General features: G+C 36.8%; 1 protein-coding gene across 1 annotated transcript in view; it reads left to right on the top strand.

Annotated features, from left to right (window-relative positions):
• The window catches only part of LOC131076320 (IAA-amino acid hydrolase ILR1-like 5), a 74,407-nt gene that overhangs the window by 45,814 nt on the left and 6,882 nt on the right, over positions 1-21,711 (top strand). The window contains exon 3 of the mRNA XM_058013450.2: positions 4,827-5,141. Within this exon, the coding sequence (XP_057869433.2) occupies positions 4,827-5,141 (315 nt within the window). The remainder of the gene's footprint in view (positions 1-4,826; positions 5,142-21,711) is intronic.

Genomic DNA, 21,711 nt, shown 5'->3' with positions numbered 1-21,711 from the left:
AGATGATCTTAAAAGAGAACAAAGTGGATTTATTTGTTCAAACTAAAAATGACCAACCTGAAAATGAACCTGACAAAACAGCATGGATTGAGGGAAATGAAAAGGCCATAAAAATAATAGTTGATGGGGTAAGAAACAACATAATGCCCATCATAAGAAAACATCAGACAACCTATAAAATGTTCAAAGCACTTGAAAGCACATTTGAGATATCAAAGGCAAGTCGAACTCTGGCATTAAAACGAGAAATAAATCATATCACCATGAACAAGGGGGAGACAATCAATGCCTACTTTATGCGGATATCAATTTTAAGAGAAGAACTAGCAACTCTGGATTACGAGATCAAAGCAAAGAGTTAACACTCATTGCTCTAGATGGGTTGCCTAGTGGATGGAGTACATTCATCCATGGTATCAGAGCCAAGTCCAAGCTAGGAGCCCCAAGCACACGAGAGGTGTGGCTTAAGGGGGGGTGTTGGTGTTGGAAATAAGCCACACCCAGACTGACGATGGACTGGTCCAAGAAGGGCCAGTAGCTCAGTGGTAGAGCACTCCAGTAGCGTATGGAAGGTCCTAGGTTCGAGTCCTAGCTGGTCCATGTCTATATACATGTACCTAAAGAGAAAAGACTAAAACTAGAACCTTATGGAAAAAGAGGAATACTTGTAGGATATAGTGAAACATCCAAGGCCTATAGAATATATATACATGGTCAGAGAAATATTGAACTTAGTAGGGATGTAATCTTTGAAGAAGATTTAACCTTCGAAAGAGCCCTAAGTACAATAGAGCCTGAAATCTATATCCCTACTCCAAACATAGAAGAAGATCCTACTCCTGAGCTTCAGAGGGAGAATCTTGAGGAAATTATAGGTGAAACTCCAATCCTACCTAGAGAAAACCTCAAGAAAAGACCTCTATGGGCCACCAAGACTGTAGCAGAAGCTCAGAAGTTTGCTGCTCCTTCAGGAACCTTTAGGGAAAGCAAAAGACCTAATAAATTCACTAGCTATGTTGCTCTTATGAATGATCTCTCTAAAGCTGAACCAAACAATGTATCAGATGCACTTAAACATCAAGTATGGAAGGATGCCATGTCTGAAGAGTATCAGTCCATTATGAAGAATGATGTTTGGGAGATCGTTCCTAGGCCTACTAAGAAATCAGTTGTTTCATCAAAATGGCTTTTTAAAATCAAACATGCTCCAGATGGCAGTATTGAAAAGCACAAGGCCAGATTTGTAGCTAGAGGGTTCTCTCAAAGGGAAGAAATAGACTATGAAGAAACCTTTGCACCTATGGCCAGATATACCTCAGTAAGAACAGTACTAGCCATTGCAGCATCAAAGGGGTGGAAGGTGCACCTGATGGATGTTAAAACAACATTTCTTAATGGTGAGATCTCAGAAGAAGTCTACCTAGAGCAACCTGAAGGATTTGAAATTCAGGGTGTAGAGTCTCATGTGTGCAGACTCCGGAAAGCTCTCTATGGGCTTAAATAGGCTCCCAGGGCCTAGTATGAAAGAATTGACACCTATCTCTCTAAACTAGGCTTCTCTAAAAATGATGCAGATCCAAATCTCTACTACAAACAAAATAAAGGTGATATGTTAATATTGATTCTATATGTTGATGACTTATTAATCACATGAGAAGATCACCTCATAAATCAATGTAAGAAAGATTTATCTAAAGAATTTGATATGAAAGACTTGGGACTCCTTCATTACTTCCTAGGTTTGGAGATATGGCAAAATTCTGAAAATATTATACTAAACCAGGGAAAGTATACCTTGGACATCTTGAAGAGATTCAGAATGCATAACTGTAGACCTATGACCTCTCCCATGGAAACAAATTTACATAAACTTAAGGAAGCATCAGCAGAGTCACAATCCACTGACCCTACTCTCTACAGACAGATGATTGGGTCTCTGATGTATCTGGTGAATACAAGGCCAGATATCTATTATGCAGTCAATGCCTTAAGTCAGTTTATGTGTGAGCCTAAGGAAATCCACTTGATTGCAGTGAAACACATTATGAGATACTTACAAGGTACTCTAAACCTTGGTCTCAAATATGAGAAAGTCGATCTAGACCTACATGGATTTACAGACTCAGATTGGGTTGGGAGTGTGACTGACAGGAAAAGCACTTCAAGGTGTTGCTTCAGTTTAGGATTAGCTATGATTTCTTGGATCAGCAGAAAACAATCTTCTGTAGCACAAAGTTCCACCAAGGCTGAGTATATTGCAGCTTCCATGGCTGCTCGAGAGGCAGTATGGCTTAGGAAGTTGCTTGTGGGACTATTTGGTGAACCCATGAAACCCACTGTCATCCACTGTGGCAACTAGAGCTGCATAAAGCTTTCTATAAATCCAGTATTTCATGACAGATCTAAGCATATTGAGATTCCATATCATTATGTACGAGACATGGTGGACAAAAATGTGATCAAATTGGAAAATGTTAGTATAGGAGATTAGACTGCAGATATTCTAACCAAACCACTTTCCAGAGTGAAGGTTGATCACTTCAGAAAAGGTTTAGGTATGATAGAAAGGTAATCTGCTTTGTAAATAAGATGTTTAGTGTGTAAACTTCTTTTGTTATGTTGAGACATTCTGAATTTCACCCCCTGTGTTCATATCTAAGTGGTGACGATCTCTCAGATTATGAACACTTGTATGTAGACATCATAAGGTGACGATCTTATGATTCTCTAAACCAGTTATCATGTTGGATCTCTGGTATGTCATGGATGTGCCATGATGGTGTTGTGATAAAACATTTGTATAAAATGTTTGTGCACATATCACAACCAGGATAAGATGAGAATCTAACCATCCTCATATGTTTATCCTTAGTATTGCGTGTTTAGGCAATACTGATATCACGTGTTTAGGTGATATCTTGTCATAATGAAATGATGAATCTTTTATATCACATGGTTAGGTGATACTCTATGAGTGATGTTTTATATTTGTATATTATGTCCTGATGATACTTCATATCATATGTATAGATGATATATATTCTTGGAGACTGACATTATGGAAAAAGAAATGTGATGCAGGTTACTTTATCTATCTTGCAAAGCTAAGAAGGAGTGTTAATGCATTAGTAGCTTCTGCAAGATAAGACTTTCCTAACTCGTTAATCTCCTCTATTCTGTTTTGGTTTACTCATCTATGCTATTAGATTATCTGATTTATGCTTTGTGAACTGAATATGTTTATCAGACTGTAACATTGATCTTGATTATGATATTGATATTGGATTAGATCGACGACGTGCTTAACTTAGTTAAGCATCGATCTAAATGCTATCGGGTTACGCGTCGATCTAAATGCTATCGGGCTAGTAACCCGATAGCATATATAATGCTATTTGTTATCGGGCTTGTTTGCTTTGACACCGATTCATTATCGGGTGTGTTTATATCAATCTGTTATTATTTGCTTTGACACCGATTCATTATCGGGCGTGTTTATATCGACCTGTTATCATTTACATTGGCACCGATTAGTTAGCATAAACACCGAGTGAATCGGTAGACAGTCACGACCAAGTGACATCTTGGTCGGACATGTCCAAAAGACATGTCCGATCAAGGTGCCACTTGATCGTGACTGCCTTGCTATATATACATCATTCAAAAGAAAAGGGATTACATTGAAATTGATACATGTTCATCCTCCATACCTGCAGATAAGAAAGATGATAATATTATTGTCATAGTAATAATACCAAAATCTGAAATACACCATCTAGCATATAACTTGTTTATTAAATTGGAAATTGCAATAACATTTACATCTTGTAATTCTTTGTAATCCTATTTATTGAGCGTTTAATCATTGTTAATATACATTCAATTTTTTACCAATTACTTGCGTAATATAGAATATATACGCATATACGCATAGATATGTAAAAACATATATATGTACATATATACATATATATATGTGTGTGTACACACACACACACACACATCTTGACAGTTGGGGATGTCCAGACATCCCTGAGATGGTTGAGGAATGTCCTACACCTCCCTGGACATCAGCTAATTGGAACACGTAGAAAAGATTGGAGATGTCCTAATAAATTTAGGAGCTAGGGGAAATGGCAAAGGGACTTTTCATCCTCATCCTCCTTAGTAGAATAATATTGTAATATTTAGTTATAATGGTCAATTAAGTTATTATGATAGACTTTAGGAATATCCTTTATTCTTTTAGTTGTCATCTGCTTTTCTTGGTTTTCAATCTTATCCTTATTGGATAAATTGTTTGTAACTCTTATTTAAGGAGACTTTCACTTCATTGTCAATGTTGAATATCTGGGCAATCATTCTCAGTGTCATTACTTTTCACAATACCCCTGTCCCTGAGATGTTTTAGACATCGAGGACAGTATACCAATCCTGGGTATGCATCCCCATGTTATTCCATTTTTAAGCCACTAAACTTTATATATTCAATGATATACTTCTCTCTTGTTAGTTTCTGATAAAGGAGATAGTATCAATTCTTCCATGTCTTAGTGATCTATCCCTATGCCCATCTTGAGAACCTTATGATAATATTCTGGTTGCAAACGCCATGCTTGGTAAAATGGATGGTTATTAAGAATTGCACATTCTCAACTAAACTGATCTATAGAACATTGCTAATTATAATATACACTTGTTTGTGAATATCTGGGATGTGATTACTGATTTCCTATTTGATTTGTTTGTTATGACTTTGTTCTTTATTCCTACTACCACTATTTTTCAGGCTTTATCTTTCTAATGATTGTTTTCTGACATTGAAGGGTACTGTGAGACTCATATTCCAACCTGCAGAAGAAGGGGGAGCAGGTGCAGCTCTTATGACCAATGAAGGTACACTTGCAGATGCTGAGGCTATTTTTGGAATGCATGTTGATAATACGTTGACAACTGGCACTATTTCTTCAAGGGCAGGCCCATTTTTTGCCGCTGTATGTAGGTTTGAAGCAACAATAGATGGTAAAGGTGGACATGCAGCATTTCCACACATGAATATAGATCCAATTGTTACTTCATGTTATATTATTTTGAGTTTGCAGGAACTCATTTCCCGAGAAACAGATCCTCTTGACAGCCAGGTATGTCACTTTACTGTTGTAGTTTTGCTTTCCTGATTTTAAAATAACTTTGTTAGTAACATTGGCATTTGATGCATATGTTGATTGGTACTAATATTTTTATTGTAAATTTTATTGTTGACTCATATGTTGACTCTTAAAATATGTAAACCTTTGTAATCGGCACCAATATAATCCCTGAGCCAGAATCACCCATTGAGAATCTAAGAGTTTTCATTCCCAATTTCAATAAGACCTCAAGGGTTTTTCTTTCCTTGGACCTTTCAGCCACAAGGGGTTTTGTCCTTGGATTGGATTGGACTAACTTGAAGTCTAGGAATAGGCCTAGGCCCACTTCCCTAATGATACAATTTATTAAAACAGCTTATAAGTTGTGCTTTAAAATGTTATATCCTAAAGTTACTAGGATAAACTTAAGTTATTATTTTGAAATATAATTCTGTTACCTTAATTATAAGCTTACCAAAAATATGAAAATAATAGGCTTAAGTGCATTGGATTGACTTTGGTTTGATAAGGGGACATTGTAATATATCTTGTTTAATTTAATAAAATTAAAATTAACTCTAGCTCACAATAGTAGTGTTGGTGTGCATTTTATTATCCACTAAACACAGAATAAAATGTCCAAAGACACTCTATCCTCTCTTGAACAAAATCACCACGTATGCTAAGATTGCGAGAAGATCATATGGCGATTCCAAGGTTTCTTTTGTTAGGTCTTGACGTCTGGATAAGCTCAATGGGCGTTGTGATATGCTAGTAGTACACAAAGGGACTTATGCTTGGCTTGTTCAATTCACAATGAAGGTTTAGACAATGAAGCTCAATCGTTTGGGTCTTGGATCATAGACTTAAAGAAATTGAAAAGGAGATAAGGGTTTAGAAGTTCTAAACTATTCCTAAGAATTCAAGAGACGGTATTGACTAGGTGAAACCAATAACCACGCTTTGCTTCGCCACGCAAGGACAATTATGCAAAGTGGGTGCAATCTTCAAGGAATGTACTTATGATTTTCACGTCATGAATAACTACCATCAAATCGAACAATATTCATCTAGACAAAAGTTAAGCATCCACAAAGTAAGCTCAGGCTAACTTTACACAATGAACAAAAATCATTTGTTCATCAAAAGTATGAGTGGAAGATTTACCATAAATCAATACTTATTAGATCTTGCATTCATCTAACATACATGGAACTATGATGAGGGATAAGAACCACGCAAACTCCAAATAATAGAAGTAATCACCATCAATTTGAATAATACATTACTTATTATTTTGGCAGTCGTAAACATCAATTTGCTTATCGCAACATGTTTTGCAACATGCTCCCATGTTTTACAAATGATGGGCGAGCTCAATTTATAGGCTCCTCAATTACAATTCAATGGCCAGGATTGATTTCAAATCGACCGAGATTACAAAATAAAACCCTAATTAGGGTTTGTTACAACTAACTACCCCTCGACCAATGAAAACAATACATTTGGGGGCACTTGTCCTTCTTGCTAAATATAAACCAATAGAAGGTTGTTGCATTGTGGAGTGTGCCTTCTAGAAGCTTTTGTGGATAAGTTAAGTTCATCGAACCTGGACATGTTGACTTGGAACAATTTAATTGGTTGGAAGATGATGAGGTGCCACCTTAGCGTGTTGGATGTCCTCCTTGGTCACTTTGTTCTTTTTCCATGTGCTTGCCTTAGAATATCTTTCCTTGCCGACGACTCCGTCCTTTGCGCTTGCTTCTTCCTAGCTTTGATCTTGGATTCCTTTCGAGATTTTGATCTCTTCTTCTCACTTGCATTTGAATCTTTGAGGTCTGGAAGTCTTCCCTTGGAGCAGATGTCTGGAGTTGAAGTTATTAAAATTTTCTTTCCCGATTGTTTTGAAATTCCTTGTACTTGAACTGGATTGATGTTATTCCTTTGGATTTCCTCTCTGAATTCTCCAATTTGTGTCAAGAAATTGTCTAAGTATGGGAATTTGTTTGGAATACTCCTCTTGTTTCCATCTGATTCTAATTGGGAGCTTGTCTCCAATTCCTCACGAGATGAAATCCTTGAAGAAGTTGCCCTGATTGCTTCGATAGGTTTGGGATTGTAGATGAAATCCCCCAAGAAGTCCAAAATTTTTTCCCTATATTTTCACCAAGTTTGAGGACTTTTCTTTCTTGATGCCTTGAAATTCTTTCAAGTGCCCTGAATTTGGAGAAGAATACCTCTATGCCTTCGCCACAATGGAGGAAATTGAAATCTTCTCTGTGAGGTATTTCCCATACTAGCCAAATTTTGGCTATTCAATTTCATTTTGTAACACCTTCATGCAGACCTTTCAACACCTAGCCAAATTTTGGCCATCTCCATGCTCGGACGAACTTTGCCTATGGATTTGCCTTCAATTCTGAATTTGGCTTTTGCTAAGTAGGACAGACTCCATCCTTGGACAAGGATTTAATTCATTTCCTCTTTACTTTTCCTCCTTATTCCTCTTCATTCTTCCTGTTTCCTTTCCAACAGTCAAAATTTGATTCTTTTTTTGTGGAAAATTCCACACTTAGCCATTTTTTATTTTATTGTTTTTGTTTCCTCTTGACAAATACCATCACTTGGGTTGGACTTCAGAAATTCCTTTTCTTGCTTCAAAAAATCCACTTCTTGTGTTCGAAAATCTTCCCTCATTGAACTTGGGAGAGAGAGTTCTTTTCAACTTTCAAACTTGAGAAAGAATGAGAATGAAAATGACAAGTTGAAATTGATAAGTTTTGATTAAGTAAAAGAAGGTATTTGAAAGGTACCCGAACCTTGTACAAGCCAGGAGAACAAAACTACTAGAAAGAAAAGTGCCTGGTCACTTCAAAAAGACAAAAAGATCCCACCGTAAAGGATCAGCTTACTTAACATAACATAACCTATAAAAACCAGAAACAGACAACAAAAGGAAAGCACAGTGACAACAAAAAGAGAGGACCAAGGAACCCTGCAAAAACAGAGACAGAGAGCTAAATGCTTTTCATGATTTCCTCAGCATGAACAACCATTTGTTTCATGTTGTTCGCCGAGGTCTTTAATTCCTCCAGCTCACAACCTTTGATGTCGCACTTGATCTTTGTGTTAGCTCTAATCCTCATGTCATGACCCTTCTTGTTCGGCTGCTCTTTATCACCATCCTTCTTAACCTTATTCTCAAACCTGTTGATAAGGATGTTCATGTTATCTACCGAAGCTTTGAGGATCTGAAAATTTTGGTCGGCTATCTTCTTAACATTGAGTTCCAGCTTATCGACTCTGCTGCTCAAATTGTTCATTTTATTTTCCATTTCCTTGGTGTTGCCCATCTTATTAACCTTGTTTTCTGTAGTTATAATTTTACCCACCATACATTCAATAGCTTCCGCATTATGCAGAACAACAACCAGTTCTTTAACATGTTCCACCAGGGGCTTATCACCAACAGTAACTCTTGCTATAGCCTTCGTATCAGTCTTCAGACTGTTGATATCCTTCACCATGGTAGCAATGGTCTCACAGAAAGCTTTTATGGTATCATTGTCACCAATATCACTTTTATCCCCTTTGTCCTCCTTCTGCAGACTTGTGGTATTCAAAACCTCATTGTTGCCCATTACCGGGTCAACCTCCCCTTCTTTATCCTTATCCTCAACCTTCTTGTTTTCATTAGCATCCTCTTCAGAATCCACCAGAATGTGGCTGATGTCTCTGGTGTTACCCTTTTTAGTGTTCTTCTTCTGAGTCTGCTTTCCAGTGGCTTTCCCTTTCTTTGTTTTAACAAATTTTTTCTCTAAAGATTCAGTATCAGACTCCGACATGTCTGAGTCCACCACAATCCTTTCCCTCTTAGCCTTATTCCTCCCTTTTTTGCTAGTCCCTTCCGATTCTCCCTCAGTCTTCGATTCAAAGTTGAATCCGCTAGCTTCACTCTCCGTTGATAAGTTGAAATTGATATAAGTTTGAGAAGTTCGATCTTTTTGGCATCTTTACATTCTTTCATAGATTCATAGAACCTAGTCCTCTTCTCATCCTCCTTGAATTGGCAACTTAATCCTCTCAAAAGACTTTCAAAGAAAGTTTCTAATTTTGCTCTTGGCACCACTTCACACTTTGTCCTCATCTCATCCATGTGTTGGCAAGGAATTTTTTAGATTCTTCACGTGTTTACGAAATTTCTCTCTGTGTTGGATAAATCTTTGAAAACTAATTCTAAGTGTTGAGTGAAATTTTCCTCAAACCCTAGCAAAACTTAATTCATGGCGAATTTAGGTATTTCATGCCATGTCAATTTCTCTCTTTTCATGGTTGGTGCAGTCACCGATTGGGAGGGACCTCAAAGAGATCAACCCGGTCAGCAAGAGTAAACACAACGGAAACACAAGGATATGATGGAGGCAATGCAGAATTGAATGATTATGTCATGAAAACTATTTACAATCAACTGGTAGCAACCGGGTTACAGAAACCGGCCCACTGGCCTGCTAAAACATGCTTAATTATAGAACAGGTCACAACCGAGACCTCAAATCTTAAGATAGATCTTCTATGTTCTATATCTTAACTTATCTCTACTTATCTACATTCTAATGCTCAATTACAATGATTTATATGATCCAAGGGCATCGGTCGGCCCAAAAAGGGATCAAATGCCGAAGAACAAGACCTAACATGTAAAAACAACGTCGGCTTCTGCCAAAGAAATTCCTCCGGAAAATCCAAAGGATGAAATGTAGATCAAAGGGAAGGTCGACCACACGCCAAGGAACATCGAAATCAACGCTTAGGGCTCCGCAAGCTACGAAAGGGATCCGGTAGATCCCGGTAGATTACAAATGCATATAGGACCAACCCGTACCAGAAAACTGTCTCAGAAACCAGTAGCGATAACTTGCCGGAAAATGATCCAAATGCTCCGCAGTTTGGGAATAAGGTAGATGATCAAGTCTTCAAGCAAAATCCAACTCCTCAAGATTCGGTGAGCCAATTCCAGAAAATGCAGAATGAAATGCTGAAACTGCAAAACAGAAAGCAAAATAAAAAGGAAATATTTTTTGGTTGATGCAAGATTGCCAAAAACCGGGGATGCTCCTGCATCAATGGCAAACTTTCTACCCCTTCAAAAAGTGTCAAGGCGGGCTTCATACTTTCTATGCCATTTGCCATACATGGCATGGCGAACTTTGCTATTTGCAAGCCAATCCTGGGCGGTCTTTAGCTTTGGCCAGCCAATTTATGGTGGACTTCATCAATGGTTGGACATTTTCTTTGTTTTTCCCATGGCAGACTTCAACATTATTTGGACGTTTTGAATTTATAGCATGGCAGACTTCACATTTTTCCATGCCATTTCATGGCAGAGTTTAGCCTTGACAAGTCATTTCTTGCAACTCTTTTTATTACAATGGTTGATAGCATTGTTGTCTATCTAGTTGTTTTATGTAGATGATTTGTTTATCACTGGTAATAATGAGGATAATATTCAAAATGTGAAAGAACAATTGAAGCAAAGATTTGATATGTTTGATTTGGGCCATCTTCATTACTATTTGGGTGTTGAGGTGATTCAAAAACTTCATTCTATCTTCATCACCCAATAAAAATATATTGGTGAACTTTTAAATAAGTTTGGCATGGCTGATTGCAAACCTCTTAGTACTCCTATGGAGCAAAATCTTACACTCCCATCAATAGATTCTTTAGCATTGGTTGATGCAACTACCTACAGGAAACTTGTTGGCAGTTTGATTTATGCTACCATGGCTCGTCTAGATATTTCATTTGTTGTTGCATTTCTTTCCAGATTCATGCAACAGCCTAGAGAATCTTATTGGTTAGCAGCCTGTTGATGTGTTTTTTATGCACAATCGAACACAGAATAAAATACCAAGGTATTTTATCCTCTCTTGAATGAAATCTTCCCAAATGCTAAACTATGTGATCAATTGGAAGACTCCAAGGTTCCAAAATGTCAGGTCTTGACTTGTGGATAAACTCAATGGTTAATGTGATATTGCTGGAATCACAAGGGGACTTATGTTGAATACTTGGATGTTTGAATAATGTTGGAACTTGATCATTTGATATTGCAATCTTGTGATGCTTTCTCTCCTAAGACTAAGGGTGATCCCATAATGTTGGGTTACACTTTTAGGCCAAACTTGACACTGAAAGCAACATTTCGCACCAAATCTTTATTTTGTAACACTTATAGCAGCTAAACCATTAAGAATTTGAAGATGAAGTAAACCACTGATTTATGAGATTTTTCATATAAATTGAAATATTTTTTTTTAAAAATAATTAAAAATGAGTTGTCATATTGTTATGTAACTTTTAATAACTTAATATTTACAGTGATCAGCATTTTTCAAAAGTGACATTTATTTGGTAATGCATAACAGTTTTTATAGCAAGAAGGAAACTCTAATTTTTAAAATATAGATTTGTCACACCAATATCTAGCGGATGGATAATTTTCCATAGTTTTTTGTTACATATATATTTTTTAGTTAATTTTTGAAGTAATTGTAATTTGGACAAAGGTGTATTCTGTAATGCATAACTTTTTGTGTATGCATTTGAATTAACATCTTCTTTTTGTGTTGAAATGAAGATATTAATACCTATGGAAAATATATTTTTTGTAATTTTTATTCTTTATTTTTCAAAATTTCCACATGTGTGGAACACAATCCTTTATGTTCGATGAAAAATCTATGTTAATAAGAAATAAAACATAAATATATTAATGAAATTAAATATTTTAAAAATTATACTATATGGAAAGCTTATAATAAGGACTTACATACTTAAAAAAACAAAAGTTTTAAATGAATTCATTTGACCCCCACCAAAAGCTAATGTAAAAGTTATTTTTTACCAACATTTTGATAGGTGCAAAGGAGACTCCATTGTAGGTATGATTTAAGAGTAGAGAGGTTCTATCCAACGGATTTTGATCTCAGAGGCTTTGATCTAATTCTTTCAATTAGTTACTTCAAATGGGACCTTTCAATGCTTAAATCATTATGTTTTCTAAAAAATGTATGAATTCAGCAAAAGTCAAGATGTACCAAAAAGTGTAACCCAGCATTGTGGGATCGCCACTATCTACTCCTAGGAATGTGAGGGACAATGAATGATTGGGTAAAACTCAACTAAGCTCTGCTTCACCACCAACGAACAACTCCACAAAGCTAGTGCAATCTTCTAAGGTAAATTTATAGATGTTCTTAATACTACCATCAACATCAATACCATCAAGACAATGCATACCAATGAATGAGCAATAATTGAAGTTAAGTTCAATTCCAATTCTAGTTGACCAAACAAGGCAAACTTACAATTAGCAAGAAGCTGGTGGTATGGATAAACGAATTTCACCATTAATCACTCACAATTCCTTTCATTCATCTAATCAACATTAAAGCAAATGAGAATTGGAAACCATGCAACTTGTTGAACAACACATTTCACCATATCTTCATTGAAAAGAGTATTCATTTACAAGCCTTAGCAACAATTTCTTCTTGTCCTAATCTACTCTACTTTAACTTCTAATGATCTAACTACTAATTGTCTTCTACTCTTCTATTGCTAACTATTAACCTTTACAAATGAGAGCACTGAGCCTTATATATACTTCTCATTACAATGAATGGCTCAGATTTATCCAAGATCAATGGCCAAGATTGAAAGATAGAAACCCTAATTAGGGTTTGTTACAACCACCATTACATTGGCCAATGAGAGATGACGGTAGGTAAGATAAACAATATTTGATGTAGCACCATGTGTCACTTATCACATCCTTGAATGAATGTTGACTTGGTACCCCTTTGATTAAACGAATGGTGACAGGAATGCCATCTCAGTTTGCCTTGTAGACTTAATCAATTTGCCTTGAACATTCTTCATGATGTTTGGAATTTCTTGTGATACTTTGCATTTCATCCTTATGTTAGGGAATTCCTTGAACTATTTTTCCTTAATGTTCTTGGACCTTGAGAATTCTTGATGTAGCTCTTGAAATCCCTCGTACTTATGTTTTGAACTTGCCTTATATCATTTGTTCACCATAAGGTGAAGTCTTCTTCGTGTTTGATCTAGTCCGCATCCTAGCCTTTGAAATCTCTATCTTGAAATCCCTGTCCAATCCTTGAAATGTTGATCTTCCTCATTCACATTGCATTTCACTTGCATGTCATCTTGGAGTTGATTTGTCATCATTCGTTGCTTCGAAGTATTGTGCCCCTGGTATCCCTGCAAGCTGCATCCTCTTTCATCTCAAGCCTTGATCATTGGGCTTCCCCTCTTTGTAGCAAGCCTGCAAAACAAACAAACATTGAATCAAACACCAATGTGATAAACTTTATTTCAACCTTGGTGGAAGATCGATCATCATAAGGACAGATTGGTTCCTAAAACATCCACATTATCTTGGTCCATTTCTTCACTTGGTGGAAATTTGATGCCTATAGGGACTACTTTGTCATTGATCTTCATTTGAATTGATTTGTCCCTTGGTGGAGAATCGATAGGTATAGGGACAAAGCATTTGGCATATTCCCCTTCACTCTCTTTGCAAATTCTGCCCTCAAGTGGAAATCCGACCCTCATCGGGACTCATTGTCCTTGAAATTTTTGTGTTGATTTGATCACCATTTGATGGAGTGAAAATTTCAACTCCATCAGGACACTCTAATGTTCCTCACTTTGTCCTCATTCCTGATGGGTAAGTTGATTGTTAATTTTCCAGAACTAACTTTGGTTCTGATTTCAATCAAAAAATTGGAACTATGTAACATAATTCTAGAAAATACAAAGGATCTGATCAAAATTTGGAAAATTTGTCCTCAGAAAACCTGATTTTCAGACTTAGGATAATTCTAATTGCAATAAATAAGTTTGAAGACACCCTTGTAAACTCAAAAAATGGCGTGTTTGATGCAATCTTAGGTTTGATTTAAGAATATAAAGTTTGAGGACACCCTTGGAAATGGTTGATTTAGGTGCTGGAAAGTTGTCTCAGATTTGCTTTTCTGAGCACCAAGTTTGAATATGCCCTCTAAGATCTGAAAATGAATAATTTCAGTGTCTTTATGATGTTCCAGTTCTGATGGAAGTCTAAATATACCCCTGCAACTTCAATGGCTGGGAACAATGTCAATCATGGCACCACACCAACATTCAGTGCAATTCGTCCTCAATTGACTGAAAAGAACATGTTTTGGCTTAGATAATGGTTGGGCAAAATGTCTTTGGTTTGAGAATGATAGCTGGAGATGATCTTTCAAACCTGGACCAGAAATGTCACTCCCCTATAATGCTCACAATCTCCTCCAATGATGACACCCTTGGTGTTTTGATGCGACTTTGGTCCTAGATAATTGGGAATGACCACGACTTGGGACAAGGATGAGAGCTCGGAACAAAGTTTGCAAATAAATGATGGCTGGAAATGTTGTTTCAGTCTTCTATCAGCCATGGTGGCTCTCTTTTCAGCTCAACAACCTTCAACCATGAGGCAAATGATGCCTTGGATAAAATTGCCCCTTACTCCAGCAATGGTGAACTTTAAATCAGCTCCTTCAGCACCTTCAGTCATTTTATAATAAAATATAAGGGGCTGGGCTGTGTCTTTATTCATGTTTTTACCTTGAAAAGTCACCACACAACCAATGTAGGATTAAAATTTTCTCTTTACCAGACACAAGGGAAAATTGATATGCATTGGGATTCAACACTTTGCACATTTTCATTTGCTTGATCATTAAATATATGTGGTAGGGGAGAATCGATCTTCATTGGGACGCATTAACTTTGAAACTCTCACTTGAATTCAATCTTCAGCCACTTGGAGAAATTCAAACCTCATTGGGACAAATAATTTTCATTTAAATTCACCGAATTTGCACATTATAACCTTGAGGGGAAAATCGACCCTCATCTGGACAAATTAATTCCATCACTTAATTCATTTGCATCCCCAAATTCACTCCAAGGGAAAATCGATGACCATCTGGACAAATAAATTTGATCCTTTCATGTAAAAATACCCCCTGGTGGAAATTCACCCTTCATCGAAACCCAAAATCCCATTAAAACTTGTCAAATTCCATCAGAATATCCTCCAAGGGAAAACCGAACCCCATTTGGACAAATAAATTTGATAATTTTCTATCATTTTATCCTGAGTGGAGAATCGACCTCCATCGGGACACATAAACTTGTTCAAGTCCTTGCATGTTTATTTATTCTTACCCCATTTTGTTCCACTCCAAAATGAATGTGGGATAAATATTATAAAATACTAGCTTGGTGGAAAAACATGGGTCATTGGGACACTTCATTCACCTTGAGTGGAAAAACGACCTCCATTGGGACAACCTTAGTGGAGAATCCAAATGCATCGGGATTATCCCAAAAAACACTATCCATGAGGGGAAAAATGCACCTCATCGGGATAGAGACCATTTTCATCATAAAATCACTTCTTTTTACTCAAAACGCAGCAGAAAATCATGCTCCATTGGGACAAAGTCCATTTATGCCTTCAAAACTCATTGGAAAAATGCCTTCCATCGGGACAACTGACTTTTATGCCTTAATTTCATGGGGGAAAAACGTCTTCCATCGGGACTGTGATGATTTTCACACTGTAAAGTCTGAAACTTATCATATTTTGCCATTTTGCTTAGTGGAAATTTTATTTCCATAGGGACTTTCAACACTTTAACTGGATTTTAGTAGGAAACTACTGCTAAACCAAGGCAACCTAAGCAAAACATCAACCCTAACAAGCGAAAAAGTGGGGGTCCCCATTTGCAATGGGGCGATGTGTGAAAATGTCACAACATAGCCAAATGAGTTCTTCGATATCTACAAAGTACTCAAAACTATGGGCTCCAGTACTCCAAGACAAAACAATTTTGTTTGCTTGGTTATTTCGATTCAGATTATGCAGGTGATTTGGAAGATGGTAAATCTACATCTGGTTTTCTAATGCATCTTGCGTCTGTTGTCATTTCATTGAAATCTAAAAAGCAACCATTCCTAGCCCTCTCTTCTTTTGAAGCTGAATATATGGCAACCTCTGAAGCAACTCGGGAAATCTTATGGCTTCACAGTATTCTTGCAAACTTGCAGGCACCACAAGTTTCTTCAACACCACTCTTTGTTGACAATCAATCTACTATCAAAATGGCTAAAAATCTAGTCTTTCATGATCACACCAAACACATTAACATGAAGTTTCATTTGATTCGGCATCATGTGAAAGGTGGTACTATATACCTCAAATATTGTCCTATTGCAGATCAACTAGCCAATATTCTTACCAAGGTATTGGGTAAAGAAAAGTTTGAGAAGTTCTATGGAATGCTTGGCTTAACCCTTTCAGATTATGGGGGGGATGTTATGTCTAATCATCGGGTTCATAAATAAATATTAGTTTAGGTTTTTATTAGTTTTCTGTTGGGCAGTTTTGTATACCAGTTTATAACTGTTTATTGCTGATTCTTCTCTTTATCTCCTTGTTTTATTCCTGATGTACGAGGTTTTGATTACAAGGAACAAATAATACAATTTCCAGTTTGCCATTCTTTCATTTTTATTTTCAATCCAGGGCTAGCAAGAAGTATACCATGAACATGTAAATGTATTTCAATTTTCAATTCAAGGTGCAAGTTATATTCAAAGTAATTTTCCTTTCAAGTATACGTTATTTCACAATATAATAAATCTGATTTCTTTTCTTTGTTGCATGTGGAGAGAGAGCATTAATGTTTTCTATGTTCTCTCCACAACATTTTATTGGTGTATATATATCATGGAGGGGACCGATCAAGTGGTACCTTGATCGATCATGTCCTTTGGACATGACCGACCAAGATACCCCTTGGTCGTGTCCCTCCATAACCGATTGCTTAATCGGTGTCATCACATATGCAATGAACTGATATCATTTCGGTTATTAATATAACTAATCTGATGGTAATCGGTGGCACTATTAATCGGTTTAAACCCGATAACATTAGTTAGTCGGTTATCAATTAATTTACCCCGATAACATTAGTTAGTTGGTGGAATGCATTAAGCCCGATCATTGTAAATTCGGTGGCTATTAAAGTGGTAACCCGATAATGAATCGGGAGGGTTAGAATAAGACCTGATCATTATCGGTTTATCGGTTTAATAGTTTGCACTCAATCAATTTGCATGAGTAACATAATTGATAAATGCTGTAACAGAATAAGGAGAGCAATTATAGATAAAGTTATAATCAGTGAGATCTGAATTTATTTATTGATGAGATAGATGATTGAATGGGAGACTTCATTTATCTCCCATTCAATCATTTATCTTACCGAAGCCATTATGTATCAACAGTCCCTCTTAGCTTGGGAAGATGAATAACAGACAAAGTGTCTAGCATCACATTTTCTTGATGACCAGTATTCCTTATATAGTTTATAATCTCATTCTCCAAGGATTCATATCATCTGAACACATGACATGAAGTATCATCAAAACATATGATACAAGTAACCATATCACCTAAGCACATGACATGGAGTATCACCTAAACACGTGATACAAGAAATTCATCACTTTGTGATGATATGATATCACCTAAGCACGTGATATTAGTATTGCAAAACAAGCAATACTAAGGATTAACACATGAGAATAATTAAATTCTCAACTGATCCACATTGTGGTATGTGCACTAACATCTTTCCAAATGTTTTACCACAATCATAATCATGGCACATCCATGACATATCAGAAATCACACATGATAATTGGTTTGATCATTATAAGATCGTCACCTTATAATGTCTATATACAAGTGTTCATTATCTGAGAGATTGTCACCTCCTAGAAATGAACACAGGGGGTTGAACCCATAAAAGTCCTAACACGACAAAGAAGTTTACACATTAAACATCTTATTGATATATAAGTACAGATTACAAAGCAAATTACCTTTCTATCATACCCAAGCCTTTTCTGAAGTGTTCAACCTTTACTCTGGAAAGTGGTTTGGTAAGAATATTTGCTGTCTGATCTCTTGTACAAATATATTCCAACTGAATCACATTCCTATCTACCATATCTCGCACATAATGGTATGGAATCTCAATGTGCTTGGATCTGTCATGGAACACCGGATTTACTGAAAGTTTTATGCAGCTCTGGTTGTCACAATGGATAACAGTAGGTTTCATTGGTTCATTGAATAATCCTACAAGCAACTTCTTGAGCTATACTACTTCTCGAGCAGCCATGGAAGCTGCAATGTATTCGGCCGTAGTGGAACTCTGTGCTATTGAAGACTGCTTTCTGCTGATCCAAGATATCATGTCTGAACCTAAACTGAAACATCATCCTGAGGTGCTTTTCATGTCAGTCACACTTCCAGCCCAATCTGAGTCTGTGAATCCGTGTAGATCTAGATCAACTCTCTCATATTTGAGACCAAGGTTTAGAGTACCTTGCAGATATTTCATAATGTGTTTTATTGCTATTAGGTGTATCTCCTTTGGCTCACACATAAACTGACTCAAAGCATTAACTGCATAACAGATATCTGGTCTTGTATTTACCAGATAGATCAGAGACCCAATTATTTGCCTGTAGTGAGTAGGATCAGTGGGTTGTGGCTCTCCTGCTGCTTCCTTAAGTTTATGAAGATTATTTTTCCATTGGAGAGGTCATGGGTTTGCAGTTTATCATTCCAAATCTCTTCAAAATGTCCAAGGTATACTTTCCTTGGTTTAGTATAATGCTATCAGAATTTTGCCATACTTCCAAGCCTAAGAAGTAATGAAGGAGTCCCAAGTCCTTCAAGTCAAATTCTTTAGAAAGATCTTTCGTGCATTGATCTATAAAGTGATCTTCTCCTGTGATTAATAAATCATCAACATATAAAATCAATACTAGCATATCACCTTTGTTTTGCTTATAATAGAGATTAGGATCTACATCATTCTTAGAGAAGCCTAGTTTTGAGAGATAAGTATCAATTCTTTCATACCAGGCCTTGGGAGCCTGTTTAAGCCCATAGAGAGCTTTCTTGAGTCTACACACATGAGACTCTGCATCATGAATCTCAAACCCTTCAAGTTGCTCTAGGTATACTTCTTCTGAGATCTCACCATTAAGGAATGCTGTCTTAACATCCATCTGATGAACTTTGCATCCCTTTGCTGCTGCAATGGCTAAGACGGCTCTTACTGAGGTGTATCTGGCTACAGGTGCAAATGTTTCTTCATAATCAATTCCTTCCTTTTGAAAGAACCCTCTGGCTACAAATCTGGCCTTGTGTTTTTCAATACTGCCATCTGCAACATGTTTGATCTTAAAAAGCCATTTGGAAGAAACAACAGATTTTCTAGTTGGCCTGGAAACAATTTCCCAAACATCATTCTTCATTATGGACTGATATTCCTCAGACATGGCATCCTTCCATATTTAATGTTTACACTGTTAGGTTCAGCTTTTGAAAGATCATTCATAAGGGCAACATAGCTAATGAATTTGTTAGGCCTTTTGCTTTCTTTGAAGGTTCTTGAAGGAGCAACATACTTTTGAGCTTCTTCTACAGTTTTGGTGGCCCATAGTGGTCTTTTCTTGAGATTTTCTCTAGGTGAGTTTTGAGTTTCATCTTCATTTTCTTCAAGATTCTCCCTCTGAAGCTCAGGAGCAGGGTCTTCATCTATGCTAGGGGTAGGGATATAGGCTTCAAGTTCTATTGAGCTTTGGGCTCTTTTGAAGGCTAAGTCTTCTTCAAAGATTACATCCCTACTCAGTTCAATATTCCTCTGACCAGGTATATAGATTCTGTAGGCCTTGGAGGTTTCAATATATCCTACAAGTATTCCCCTTTTTCTAGAAGGCTCTAATTTTAATATTTTCTCCTTAGGTACATGAATATAGACAGGGTACCCAAATATCCTAAGGTGGCTGATATCTGGCTTTGTTTTGGTAAAGACTTCGTCAGAGGTTTTATCTTCAAGATGAGAGTGAGGACATCTATTTTGTATATATACAGCAGTGCTGGTTGCTTCTGCCCAAAGATTGGTATTTAGATTCTGATCAAGAATCATGGCTTTGACAGCTTCTACAATTGTCCTATTTTTCCTCTTAGCTACCCCATTTTTTTGAGGGTTATAAGGTATAGTAAGCTCCCTCTTAATCCCAGTATTTTTACAAAAATACTTAAACAAATCTGAGGTGCATTCCCCCCCATTGTCAGTTCTTAAGGTTTTAATTTTATTTCCTGAGTAATTTTCTGTGAGTGATTTAAATTCCTTAAACCTATTAAGGATCTCTTCTGATTCTTTACATTTCAGAAAGTAGATCCAAGTTTTCCTAGAGTAGTCATCAACAAATATTACATAATACAAAAATCCCCCTAAAGAAGGTACGGACATAGGTCCACAAACATCAGAATGAACTAACTCTAAAACTTTGCTTGTTTTCCTAGTACTATTTTGAAAAACACCCTTAGTATTTTTACCTAGGGCACATCCCTTGCATGCCCTTGAATGATATTGCTTTAACTTAGGTAGACCTGTGACAAGGTTTCTCATTGATGACAAAGCTCTAAAATTCAGGTGACCTAGTCTTCTATGCCAAATTTCATTAACATCTGTAGCTTCATGGATTAGGGCTAGGTTGGGCTCTGTGCACAACTCATACAAGTAGCCTTGTCTTTGACCAATGGTTTTAGCTTTCTTGATAGATGAATTCCTTGGCCAAGCCAACACTTTGTTGTCCATGAAGGTCACTCTATACCCATTATCCTCTAGTGCTGATATAGAGACTAGATTTCTCTTGATGCCCGGGACATATAGTACTTCTTTAAGTTGCAATGATATGCCTAACTTCAGCTTGATGGTGCAAGTTCCAACTCCTCTAATTGGATGTATGGAGTCATCTCCGATAGTCACTTCCTCATCATTCTCCTCTATCATGGAGTCTAGCACTTCTCTAAACCCTGTAATGTGTCTGGATGAGCCACTATCGATCACCTAGGAGTTTACTTTGTTTGATGTTTGGTTTGTAAGTGCTAAGTAGAGTACATACTTCTCAGAGTCGTCTTCCCTTTTAGATTTTCCTGCTTTGGCAAATGTGGCTTGTTGTTTGGTTCTTTCCAAACATTTGGCAATAGTGTCCGAATTTGTCACACCTGTAACATTGAATATGTGAAAGATCCTTCTTGGAGGTGTTCTTTCCATGACGACCTTTCCTCTTCTTAAATTGTTTCTGCTTGCTTTTCTTATTAGAGTTTGTATTTAGGACTTGAAGATCTTCATCTATATTCTTTTGTTTGATCCCTTTCTTATTTAACCTTGATTCTTCTTGGAGACAGTCTACCCTTAACCTTTCAAACTTTTGAAATTTAGCCCTTGCACTAATGCCTTGGACGAATGTTTCCCATATACTAGGCAACCCATCTAGAGCAATGAGTGTTAATTCTTTGCTTTGGATCTCATATCCAAGGGTTGCTAGCTCATCCCTTAGGGCTGATATCCGCATGAAGTAG

The sequence above is a fragment of the Cryptomeria japonica genome, chromosome 11, assembly GCF_030272615.1.
Source record: "Cryptomeria japonica chromosome 11, Sugi_1.0, whole genome shotgun sequence".
Classification (NCBI taxonomy): Eukaryota; Viridiplantae; Streptophyta; class Pinopsida; order Cupressales; family Cupressaceae; genus Cryptomeria; species Cryptomeria japonica.
Note: the sequence above shows the minus strand (reverse complement) of the source record. Positions and strands in the feature narration are given on the sequence as shown.